The following is a 13,417-nucleotide window of genomic DNA, read 5'->3' on the forward strand; positions in this document are numbered from 1 at the left end:
CAATTTTCTCCAAATGTGTAAAACTTCATGAACACTAAGCTTTCATTAGATTGTGTGAGTTGTAACGCTTTCTCCTGATGGGTCAACTACAAGAAGATCGCTAAATCGGAACCTCAGAACACCTCACTAATTCAAGCCGACAGTGTACATGTTTAAAAATGATCAGGAGGTAGTAAACTGCTCATAAGCCACTCTGCTCCTCTCTTAATATCTCTCAAAAGATGCAAGCTGAAACCACATAAGCACCAACGATTTCCACGTGATTTCTCCTGACAGGAAAAAACCAGTTGGGAGCTCGCACGACAGGAAAAAATTGCATCGGGTACGCCTGGCCTAACCCTGCAAATTGAAGCATATTGATTTTCAAACACACTGTCAACCCTCATTTTGCAGAAATTATATTTGTGCAGCGTTTTATTTGTACAAAGGAAACTCTTAACATCGAACATTCACATTAAAATGCAGAATAGGCCTCAACATCTTTACCTGATACATGAAACTGTAGACTCTAATTTCAAATCTGCATTAGGTGCAGCGCTAAGCTCTATGACTGTGCGCTACATCTTATCCAATTTTTTTGAGAACGACTCATTTTCAATTTTTTTAAAGAAATAAGTAATTGTGCTGAGAACCATGTCTATTTTCGGCGCAAAGTCAGTCAACTTTTCCATAGTCTAATATACAGTATGTCTATGTATGTGTTAGATCGGTCTCTGTTCATTTCCTGTGGTGCAGATATGCTGGATCTTTTTTTTTTTTCTCCCCAAAATGAAATGCCCAATTCCCAATGTGCTCTAAATCCTCATGGTGGCGTAGTGTCTCGCCTCAGTCCGCGTGGCGGAGGACAAATCTCAGTTGCCTCCGCATCCGAGATCATTCCACGCACCTTATCACGTGGCTCGTTGAGCGCGTTACCGCGGAGACGTAGCGCTTGTGGAGGCTTCACGCTATTCTCCGCGGCATCCACGCACCACACGCCCCACCGAGAGCGAGAACAACACATTATAGCGACCACGAGGAGGTTACCCCATGTGACTCTACCCTCCCTAGCAACAGGGCCAATTTGGTTGCTTAGGAGACCTGGCTGAAGTCACTCAGCATGCCCTGGATTCGAACTCTTGACTCCAGGGGTGGTAGTCAGCATCAGTACTCGCTGAGCTTCCCAGGCCCCCTGGAGATGCTGCATCTTGATAATTTTCTGTATCATTATTCTCTCCTTTCTTCATGTTTGCTGAAAACTGCAGTTTCAGTGAGCATTTTAATCTTAAATTTAACTAATCAGAAATAAGTAATCTTTTTATTTCGGTCTGAATCCTTGTATTACCAGTTGTAAAAACATAAACATCGCTACATTAAGTATTACCGTTCTCTGTTCAGTAGTTATCACATCCTGGTTCCTCTCGTTGTTCAGGGCACCCAGCTGCAAGAATATAAATCGGCGCCTATGCATACAGCCCATTTACACTAGCTACCAACGTCTTGTGAACTGGCTGACTTCATTTATCGCTAGCACTTTGTGTGCGTGATTTTTGCCAACCCACTTACGCCTAGACTTGGTGCGAAAATACAAAAACTTTGTGGCCATTGCGCACTGAATTTGCATGTATGACTTGTCGCATAGCACTGCACTCAAGGCGTAGTGGTTTTAAAATAGAGCCTCCCTGATTGGCCTCCCTGAATAATGTCACGTCTGTCATGGTTTCAGCATGTCATTGTTCATGTCTGTGTGGTTTAGTTTGAAAGCCTTTGTTATTCATGGCTGTGTTAGTCATGACTTTTCACATTTATTTATCATAGTTTACTTTCTGGGAGCTAGTTTCTTTATCTCCACATTGCATCACTTCCTGTCATGTGACATTTTGTTAATCACTGAGAGGCAAAACTTCCTGTTTCATCACTTTCAGTTTGAATATCGACATACCAGGACAATAAATACTGATACAATTTTAAACAAGTTAAATATAATGTAAGATTATGTGGCCTGATGACCCTATCTAGAATGACCCCAAAAAGTATTCGGACACTTAAGTCACAATTATAAATGTATGAAATTCATTGTGATCTGACACCCACACTTCTTACTTCAAATTCTTATCCTTTTAAGGTCTAATCTTTCGATATCCAGAGGAAGACTATGAGTCATTTCCCCTCTCAGAGTCTGTTCCCCTGTTCTGCCTGCCTATGGGGGCCAAGATCGAGTGCTGGGCCCCTAACACACGCTACCCTTTACCTGTCTTCTCCACATTTGTCCTGACCAACTCCAATGGAGAAAAGGTACAGTAAAATCCCATTAGATTTTGGTAAGGTCAGTATGATCTAACTGGCATTAAACTGCTAAAATTCAACTGCTATTTTTCCGTTCCTCTTTTCTTTCAGGTGTATGGAGCTGGGATACAGTTCTATGAGCCGTATCCTGTGGAGGTCCTCAATGAGAAACAGAAGATCCAACTCGGTCTGCTCTCTGCTGTGGACAAGAAGGTTGTACCCAACCGCACTGTGAACACCAACAAGTGCATCTGCCTGCTGTCTCGTTGGCCTTTCTTTGAGTCGTTTAGGAAGTTCCTCATGTTCCTGTACAAGCTGTCCGCCAATGGAGTCAACCCACTGCCCATTGAGAAGTACAAACAGATTCTTATTTCAACTTTTTTGCAGAACCAGTGCCAGACATTTTATATTTTTATAAAAGGGGCAATAATTGCAAGCTTAAATTGGTTTTCAGGGACATATTGTACCTTTTATGATGATATATTTTTCTTATAACCATATATAAAAAAAAGTTTTTGTCCATTTATGTCAAGTTGAATCAATAAATAACTTAATATTAGCTAAGCATTCAACAAGACTTGAATATGAAGATATCTGACAGCTACAGGTCCATACGGTGTCTGTAGACCACTAAACCTTAGATAGGCCTTGAATAAAATATTATGAACAGAGGAATTTACAACATGGCCAATTTTTGCCCCCACATTTCAAATATTTGAGGCATTTTTATCAGTTTCGGGCAGATTTTTGCCTCAAAACTTGATTCATATCTGATACTGTGCAGAACACTTCTTGATGTGCATGAATATTACCTTAAAAATGTTTTGGAAATAACAGTGTTTTGCATTTCATAGCTCTGTTCCAAAGCAGGTAAGGCAGCATCCTAACTGAAATAGACACTGATGTAATTTATTCATTTTACAAATGCTTTTATCCAAAGCGACTTGCAAAAGAGGAATAATACAACATAAGCGATTCATCTTAAGGAGTCAGCAGTATGAAAAGTGCTGCATTACAAAATTTCACTTGCACCAGGAAAATACTATCCAAGACAGAGATGCAACTAGATTTCTTTTTTAAATTATTATTATTATTTATATGAGTGTATGGTCACGTGCTCATAGAGAGGGAGTCTGCTTCATGGATGGAGTTGGGAAGTTCGTTCCACCAACGAGGTACAGTGAAGCGAAAGTCTGGGAAAGTGATTTTGGTGCATCTTTGTGTTGGTATGAAGGCACCACTCATTTGCAGACTGCAGGCTTCTGGTGTGAACGTAGCTCTGCAGGAATGGTTTTAAGTAAGCTGGAGCAGACCCAGTGTCTGTTCTGTATGCCATCATCAGAGCTTTGAACTTGATACATGCAGCAACGGGCAGCCAGTGTAGAGAGACCTGGAGGGGTGTAACATGGGCTCACTTGGGTTTGTTGAAGACCAGACGTGCTGCTGCATTCTTTGTCATTTGCAGAGGCCTAATTGCTCATGCAGGAAGGCCGAGAGCATTACAGTAATCCAGTCTAGATATAACAAGCGACTGAACAAAAGTTGTGTGGCATCATTTGGTTATCGATGGGCTGGAAAGACAAGTAGAGCTGTGTGTCATTGTCGTAGCAGTGGTAAGAGAACCCAAGTGCTTGACTGATGGGTCCCAGTGATGTTGTATATATAGAGAAGAGAAGTGGTCCAAGCACTGAGCCTTGAGGCACCCCAGTAAGTAGTAATGTGTAACAGATTTGTAATGCTTTGCATAGGTATAATTATGCTACCTAATTTTTGGAAGAGCCCTTGTGTCTGGAATGTGTACACTATGATGCCTAACAATGTTGTCTATGTAGGCAGCTTACTAAGTTTTAAAATAGAATGTGTATGCCAAACATGAAAATAGTTTTAAGTAAAAACATTAGAGCTTGTTGGTATACATGGTTGCTATCAGGTCAGATGGGTATGAATAACAAGTTTACACTAACACTAAGACATTGCTGTTGTTGTTAGGGAACTTTACAGCTGGGAATTTCAGTATGTCATCTTTAGTATGAATCACCCAGCCTTGTTTTCAGTAAAAAGGTCAGTTTGTTATTTGAAAGGGATATCAAGATATGGGTCAGGTAAATATGACTGTTCTCTCTTTTTCTGTAGACACATATCCCACTTTATGCACAATGTCTCCTTCCCTTCACCTCAGAGACCCAGAATACTGGTGCAGGTACTTATCCCAATCTTTCCTTTTTGACATACTGTGGCTCGTTTTTGTAATTTGTTTGATTATTAATTATGGACCTTAAATTTGTATCTATAAATCTTCTGTAACCATATTTTGATTTATATAATTTTTATTAAAATAATTATGACTTTTGACTCTTTGGCTGAGCGTAATCTGTGTGTGTGTGTCTTAGCAATGCCAGAATAAATGTGTATATATATATTTTTTTTTCTCTCTCTTTTTCTTCCTGTAAGCTGTCGGCACATGACACCTTAATCCTGTCCCAACCTGTTTGTACACCTTTACCACTAAGGTAAATAATTTCTGGTGTGTGTGTGCGCGCGCGCTCGTGCGTGTGCATGTGTAAGAGAGAGATTGGTATCAGAGACTGTTTAGCAGACCAAAGGCCACTTCTATTAAAATGAAAGGGAGAAATTGGAATGCCCAATGGTCAACGGATGTACAATAGGAAGTCCCGCATTACAGGTAAAAGAGCCAATCAACTTTTAGATACAGATATTGGCAAAAACGAGCATGTGCATTAGTGATACAAGCTGGGAAAATTGCATTTTTTTATTTATTTTTTGTAATCTGAGGTAAATAAGCACAATTTATGATTCCATTGTTGTCAGATTTTACTTTTAAATATATTCTCGTAATCTTGACCAACCGTTTTGGAGATTTTGGTCTTTCCCCATTCAAGTAGATTGGAGCTGCACTTGTATTCCGCTTGTTTAAATAGAAAAATAGCTGCCCGAGAGCGTTCCAAAGATGGGTGCCGAGTGGACTGACTTGCTAAAAAGACTTTGTTGGTATATATACAGTTGTCCTAAATATTAATTCAGCACTTAGAATGTATGAACGTTATTGCATTAGATAGCAAAATATCTAGCCATTTGGCATCTTTTTTCGAGAAAGATAGCATCAGCACACTTTTCAAGCAAGCAAAACATTTTATGAAAAGAACTTTAAGTTTTAAAAGATAAAACAATAGATATACTATTCAAAATTCTGAAAAAATGTATTTGCATGCTTTTTTGTTCTGTTGTAGAGTTTTTTTAATTCTAGAAAAGACCTCGTTATTCTCGTCAACAAAATCACTGATGAAAGCATTCGTTGACTTTTTTTTTTCAACAATAACAAATACGAGATGAAAAAGACGCATCATGGCGATAATGAAACGATTTTATTGAACCATACGGTTGATGAAAATGTGATGAGAAGAAATTGTACTGCAAGATATTAACAGTGCAAGATATAAACAGAAGAAGAAACATCTAGAGAAACATCGGTTTATAGAAGAAGATATTAGATATTGTTCATCTAATCCAATAATCCAGTATGTTGGGGATTTCCCCGGTTAAATTGAGCGAGTTGAATGCGTTGAACCCCAGCAAAATGAACCTCTTTAAAACAGCTTAATCACCTCACTTAAACGCATTCTTTTTTTACATGATTAATCACTATATCCACAACATATACACTGTCGGCCAAAAGTTTGGAATAATGTACAGATTTTGCTGTTTCAGAAGGAAATTGGTACTTGAATTCACCAAAGTGGCATTCAACTGATCAAAGTATTACTGATGTAAAAAACAGCACCATCACTATTTGAAAAAAGTCATTTTTGATCAAATTTAGACAGGCCCCATTTCCAGCAGCCATCATTCCAACACCTTATCCTTGAGTAATCATGCTAAAGTGCTAATTTGGTACTAGAAAATCACTTGTCTTTGTGTTTGGTTTTGAGTTGCCTCAGTATGCAATATACTGGCATGTCTTAAGGTCAATATTAGGTCAAAAATGGCAAAAAAGAAACAGCTTTTTCTAGAAACTCGTCAGTCAATCATTGTTTTGAGGAATGAAGGCTATACAATGCTTGAAACTGAAAACTGAAGATTTCATACAAAGGTGTACACTACAGTCTTCAAAGACAAAGGACAACTTTGTGCAGAGCGATCTGGAGCAGGTTTTCATCAAGGATGTCTCTGTACATTGCAGCATTCATCTTTCCCTCGATCCTGACTAGTCTCCCAGTTCCTGTCTCTGAAAAACATCCCCACAGCATGATGCTGCCACCACCATGCTTCACTGTAGGGATGGTATTGGCCAGGTGATGAGCGGTGCCTGGTTTCCTCCAGACATGACGCTTGCCATTCAGGCCAAAGAGTTCAATCTTTGTTTCATCAGACCAGAGAATTTTGTTTCTCATGGTCTGAGAGTCCTCCAGGCGGGCTGTCATGTGCCTTTTACTGAGGAGTGGCTTCCGTCTGGCCACTCTACCATACAGGCCTGTAGGGCTTTACTGGTTGTTTAGATCAGTGTTAAAGAAATAATTAATAATTATTTCTTTAGTTATTAATTAGTATTTTAATTAATTAATAGAATCTAACTCATTAAAACCTCATATGGGGCTCCAGTAAATGTAGTGTGCTACGTTTAGGAGCGGGTTTGGTTATTAGCAATAATTAATAATTATCAAAGATAATTATTAAAATCAATAGAACATTGATGAGAATCAATGTTAGTTTTTTTTAATCCTTTAAATCAACAATTATCAAAGATAATCGTTAATGGTTAACATCGATGAAACATTAATTAAAATTAACACGAGCTTATTGATCATTCAAATTCAACAATCATCAAAGATAATTATCAATTATCAAAAATCAGCAGAATATTAATAAGGATTAACATTGACGGGGCACCACCCTGGAATCAGGGATTAATAACCAGATAGTATAACAGTCTCAATATTAGATTGTTTTCTTAGGAAAATCGACATCCGAAGAATATCGATTTTCGGGAAAAAAAAACAGTGAATGAAGGCTTGAATCCGAGCACTGACATCCCGTCAGCATGACACAGGTGTATGCAAAACAAACCAAAAAACCTTCTCTTTGTAATATAAACAAAGTTTATTTATGCAGTAATATCAATTATTAATTAATACAGTGCAGTCAATAAACTTCCGACTTACAACTACTAAACAGTGATATGATTAGATATGGAAATCAAAATAATCCTATAACACATGAGGGTGTGTGTGTTTGTGAGGGGTCGCATGTGTGTGTGTGGTTAGTACGAGAGAGAGAGACAATAAAGTGACGGCCCTAAAGCCGATTTCGCGATTGTGGGAGAGAAAGCAGCTGTTAGTTTATCGCTCAGAGACGTGGTGGACGCCTCGTAAACAGTCCCGCGTTCTTTGACTCTTTAATGGATAAAATCAGTTGCCAGTCTCACCCACGATGGCGAAAATGCACAACAGTCCAATTTGGTTGGACCACAATACAGCAAATCTCATTCGTGATAATTAATACCCTGAGTATTAATAATGAGTGGACATGGCGGTCCGTAAACTGTACAAGCAAAAACCTTGAAACACGAGAATAACTCACTATAATATTCTATCTCTGCCCAGACGTAAACCTCTTACTTGTATCGCATGAGGATGCAGAATGTGTGTTCATCCGTCCTTTAATTCCGACCCGGTTCCTTGAGGCTCGTGTGGTGACGGGAGGCCGTTTCCTCGCTCTGTTGGAGGGCACGCTGTTGATTCTCGGCGGGCTGGAAGAGAACTCAGAAATGTCGACTTGATTGAAGATGGAAGAGAAATCTTTAATCTCTTCACTTCTGCAGGCAAACGGATGAAGATGCGGATTGCTCGGCGGTCTCCTTCGGATCCATTAGAGTGTTCGGTTGAACACAGAGCAAACTCGTCCAGCGAGATGGAGATTGTATGGCCACAGTTTCAAGTCAGACGTTACGTCCTTGTGCCACGAGGTTGCACCTGAGAGCAGCGATGAGCTACGTCTATACCCAGTGAACAAAGTTGCTGGAAGCAAATCCCGGAAGCATTTCAGAGGTATTTCAACTCCTGATGATGTCATGTCTGAGGGACGTTCTGTTGTGTGCCTCATCCAATAGAAGTTGAGAGTTCGATCCTTTAGTGAGCAAGGCTTCATGGGATTCTGTTTACATGTAGTCTGTTTTGGACTCCCTTTGTTTGATTTTGGTGCGATTTTTATCAGTATAATTTATGACCTGGTATGTGGGGGCCTGAGTTCGGTTTTTACGACTATGTTAGGCCTGCCTTTGTCTTCTGTCTGAATACATGAGGCCTAACAGGCCTGATTGGTGGAGTGCTGCAGAGATGGTTGTTCTTCTGGAATGTTCTCCTTTCTCCACAGAGAAACGCTGGAGCTCTGTCAGAGTGACCATCGGGTTCTTGGTCACCTCCCTGACTAAGGCCCTTCTCCCCTGATCGCTCAGTTTGGCCGGGCAGCCAGCTCTAGGAAGAGTCCTGGTGGTTCCAAACGTCTTCTATTTACGGATGATGGAGGCCACTGTGCTCATTGGGACCTGCAATACTGCAGAAATTTTTCTGTACCCTTCCCCAGATCTGTGCCTCGATACAATCCTGTCTCGGAGGTCTACAGACAATTCCTTGGACTTCATGGCTTGGTTTGTGCTCTTACATGTACTGTTAACTGTGGGACCTTATATAGACAGGTGTGTGCCTTTCCAAATCATGTCCAATCAACTGAATTTATCACAGGTGGACTCTAATCAAGTTGTAGAAACATCTCAAGGATGATCAGTGGAAACAGGATGCACCTGAGCTCAATTTTGAGTGTCATGGCAAAAGCTGTGAAAACAAACTTCTTTCACATTGTCATTATGGGGTATTGTTTGTAGAATTTTGAGGAAAATAATGAATTTAATCCATTTTGGAATAAGGCTGTAACATAACAAAATGTGGAAAAAGTGAAGTGCTGTGAATACTTTCCGGATGCACTGTACGGCATCTGGGGGTCCGAAGAACGGGTCCGGCAGCGCGTCCACTTGTCCGATCCCTCCCAGCTCTGGTCCTGAGCATGCGAGGATGCCAGTGTGCACACATGGAGATTTGAAGCCGGCTCCCCGAGAAGAGGTGCGCACTGCGTTTTAAAGACAGCGGTGATGAAGCATTATCCCCATCAGGTGTGTCTCATTCACCGCTGACCAAACGAGGCTTATTAATTATGCACCTCTTCTCGCTTTCCCGCCCAGCTTCCGTCGTGAGCCTGGCTGAAGGGCGGCCCTAAGAGGTGGGGCGACGATGACGAGCCAGAGGGGCGGATCATTCTGCCACTCTAGTTTAATTAATGAATATGACATGATGAAATATTGACTAATATTAAAGAAAAACAAAAAAAATATTTCAATACTGTTTTGAGATGAGGCAATAATTTTGGGTAATTTTCTAACATCCTTTTCCATAGGAAATGCTTGCATCTCAAAAGATAAGCATCTTTGGATTTTCTCTGCCCTATTCAAAGTTTTCATTTTTTTTTTTTTTTTTTTTTTTTTGGCCTTTCTCAATGCACAACACATTCAGTCTTACAATCTAAGAGCTTTTAAATGAACATTAAAGCTCTTACTTGCAGAACATGAAACTATCTCTGGACCAGTACTGGAGAATTCTAAAGATCAGAGAAGGGTCACTCCAAATGGCCATTAAGCCACAGCTGTTGACCTGTTGTATCAACATCCTCTCAACTTTGCCTTATATGTTCAAAGTATGCTTTGTCTAAGCAGCTTGGCAAAAAGAGTGAGTTCCACTCTATAGTTATAGGTTTGAGAAGACATATTTCAGTTTCAATACAACTTAAACTCTATTGCCAGAATCTGTGACATGCGGTCTGTTACCTCAAACAATAATTTCGACTTGCCCTTCAGTTTGTAAAATCAAACAAAAATGTTGTTTACAGTAATGCACTTACAATTTAAGTCTTTGGAGAAAGGTATTGCACCATTATAAATGGTAAAAAAAAACCCACACTGTTTTGAAAGTATAGCGACAATACTTTACATTATACGTGTTAACATGAGACCTGTTTGATAAAATTGCTACTAAATTTTTCTGTGCAGTTATATATTTCAACTCCTGTCATGGCCACGTAATACCAAAGATGGACATTAGGTTACTATACGCAAAGTTCTGTTTATACGGAGCAAATTCTGTTCACAAAATTAGTAGCGCATAACCAAGCATTCTATACGATCTTTAACAAAAGTGATACTGCCAAAAGGATAATTTAGACAATTTAACAGCTTTAAACACATATTTTTGTACATAAGCATTCATATAACTGCTTAGACATTGGCTGTTCAAGTTTCGTCTCGTCTCGTCACAGTTTGTACAATTTTTCCATGCTATCAGAAACTGATGAGGTTTTTGGTTCCTATTATATTGTAGAATGTTCTCCTTTCAGAGGAATTACAATCTAGACCTACTAAGTAATGGACAATTTTGTATAGTGTTTTTACAGATATGCAGGTCTAACTTTGCCAGCAAGTGTCTGTTTTTGAAATGTTATACTTGCCAGTAAAACAGGTTCTCAGCATCTGACATTGTGCTTACCTAGACTCCCATGCTCTCTCTTTCTCTTCTCCTCTCTCCAGTGGAGCAGACTACAGCACCCTGCTTATGAATCTGGGACCAGAAAACTGTGCCACACTGCTACACTTTGTCCTGCTGGAGAGCAAGATCCTGCTGCACTCCCTCAGACCAGCCGTGCTGACTGGAGTGGCTGAGGCCGTTGTGGCAGTGAGTATTTGTGTACATGAGGATGATAGACCTTGGCTCTGGTCTAAAACATGAAGTCTTTTCCAAAAGGTAGGCAGCATGATTGTGCTGCCCTCTTAAGATGCTTTATTTTGACCTAATTCTAAAGCCTCATTGCATGTATCTTTCACAGAGAAGCCAATTTCAGAACAACAAGCTCATTCAAGGTAGCTGATGAAGTGAGAGAAATGTTGATTATAATTAATTTAATACAGAATAGTATAAAAAAAATAGTTCAATCTAATTTAAAAGTTTTCTTTTTTTACCCACAATTTTGTGTATTGCTGTGCATTTTTATACATACTAGAGGCCTATTCATCTTTTTTAGATGCTTTCAGAGGTTGCGCTACAAATAATCATTATCCGTCATTTCGATGGAATGGAAAGATTAATGAACTAAAATCATGGACGACTGATAAGCAAGTTCGGAGAAACAGAAAAGTTCTATCCATTTTTTGGTCAAGAAAACATTCGATTTGAAAAGTCAAAAGTTTAAATAATTGCATCTATAACAAACTTCACTGTTATTGTTCAATAAAGTGTTTAGTAAGATTTACTCTCTCTGTTATGGACAAATTTTGAAAGCACTTTTTAGCTGATTCAAAATAGTTGAAGGAATCATTAAAATTTTTAAATGAAGATTTTAAAACATAAGACATCATTATTATGTCCACTTTATCCCTCTCTCTCTGTTTCTAGATGATCTTTCCATTCCAGTGGCAGTGTCCGTATATCCCTCTGTGTCCTCTGTCTTTGGCGGGAGTCTTGAATGCACCATGTCCCTTCATTGTGGGTGTGGACTCGAGATACTTTGACCTCTACGATCCCCCACCAGATGTAGTCTGTGTGGACCTGGACACCAACACTATATATTTGTGAGCAGCCTGAAAACTACAAGTCAAAATATTTAGGCAATTACAGCCATCTGCTTTGATTTACACACACTGAATAATTGCGACCAATTACTTTTCCATGTATGCATTGTTTTTGTTTTTAGGTCTGATGAAAAAAGACACAGTAACTGGAAGAACCTCCCAAAGAAGCCCTGCAAGAGTCTAATCAACTCCCTGGGAAACCTGCACCACCAACTTGCCACTGGTAATTAGAGCTTAAGTTCTAGTTTTCAAGTATGGGTTTATTTCACAAAAATATGTCGGGCTATATTTAAACCAGAAATCATTACTTTTCTTTTCTTTTTTTTTCATTACAATAATGATGTCACAATGCAACAAATATTTAAAGGCTTTATTTTATTTATGCAAACTATCATTATTTTATTAATTTTGGTTGAAATATGACAAAAAATACTATGTTTTCAAAGATGTTCTGAGTGCATGAGACTTGTACGCATACGCATTTGTTTCCAAGCAGTTCGGCGGGCAGCACTAGAAGGCTCGGCAGTTGAGATGACCCCAATTGAGGCGGACTTCACGTGGCATAAAAAGAAGACCGAGCTGGAGATGGAGATCCAGGAGGCGTTCCTGCGCTTCATGGCCTCCATACTGAAGGGCTACAGAAGCTACCTCAAACCCATCACACAGGCACCTTCCGAGAAGGCTACTGCTGCAGACTCACTCTATGACCTGCAAGGTAATTCCTCTAATGTAGAGATATAAAATATAGAGAGATATTGTAAAGATAGTGGCCCTGTACTAAATGGTGCACTTAATGTAGACTTATGGTTTCGTGGCCTTTGTTTTCATGTGTCACGTGTGCTCACAAGTGCTCACTTATTGTGCTCAGTATTTACCCATCTGGTTGTCCTTAAACTAAAACATTGTCAAATTTGCAACAGATAGTCCATACTCACTCCATTGGTTGAGCCATTGTTGCCATGTTGGTTTGGTGGTATGCTCGAACACAGAGCAATGTTTTGATAGCGCTACAGAGCCACAGTGTATGCATATTAAAAACCCCTTAAACTCTATGGACCAGCCGGCATGTCTGTAGGTGGGTGTTATATCACGAAATAGGTTAACACTTAAAACGTTGAAGTCCCCGGATACATAAGTCAGTGGAAACTGTGGTATCATTTAAAAGTTTAGAATCTGAACTTTTCCGAATTTTTTTAACTTTACATAAAATAACAAAATAAGAGCTGAAAACAGCCGATTGCATATAAGCGCCCCCTAGAGGTAATGTTGTAGAAATATTAATGTGAATATAAACTTCTTTCACGTAGCACTTAAAATAACAAGTCATATATCAAATGAAACCTTTCATTCTCAGAAATGTGACTATACCATTTATTGTGTTGCCTAAATACCACAGTTCAAAAGATAAAAAAAAAAAAATCACAATGTGAAATATGATTTCTGTAAGACATCAAATACAAATGTCTTTTT

At 39.2% G+C, this 13,417-nt stretch overlaps 1 protein-coding gene across 5 annotated transcripts in view; it reads left to right on the forward strand.

Annotated features, from left to right (window-relative positions):
• Positions 1–13,417, forward strand: part of LOC127450404 (DENN domain-containing protein 4C-like) — a 124,491-nt gene that overhangs the window by 51,577 nt on the left and 59,497 nt on the right. For 3 of the 5 annotated variants that reach the window (XM_051714498.1, XM_051714517.1, XM_051714535.1), the window contains exons 5-12: positions 2,105–2,274; positions 2,377–2,618; positions 4,399–4,465; positions 4,717–4,775; positions 10,910–11,054; positions 11,772–11,947; positions 12,070–12,170; positions 12,441–12,662. In XM_051714498.1, the coding sequence (XP_051570458.1) occupies positions 2,105–2,274; positions 2,377–2,618; positions 4,399–4,465; positions 4,717–4,775; positions 10,910–11,054; positions 11,772–11,947; positions 12,070–12,170; positions 12,441–12,662 (1,182 nt within the window). The remainder of the gene's footprint in view (positions 1–2,104; positions 2,275–2,376; positions 2,619–4,398; positions 4,466–4,716; positions 4,776–10,909; positions 11,055–11,771; positions 11,948–12,069; positions 12,171–12,440; positions 12,663–13,417) is intronic. The other 2 variants (XM_051714508.1, XM_051714526.1) reach the window with 1 other exon arrangement.

The sequence above is a fragment of the Myxocyprinus asiaticus genome, chromosome 2, assembly GCF_019703515.2.
Source record: "Myxocyprinus asiaticus isolate MX2 ecotype Aquarium Trade chromosome 2, UBuf_Myxa_2, whole genome shotgun sequence".
In the NCBI taxonomy this organism is placed as follows: domain Eukaryota; kingdom Metazoa; phylum Chordata; class Actinopteri; order Cypriniformes; family Catostomidae; genus Myxocyprinus; species Myxocyprinus asiaticus.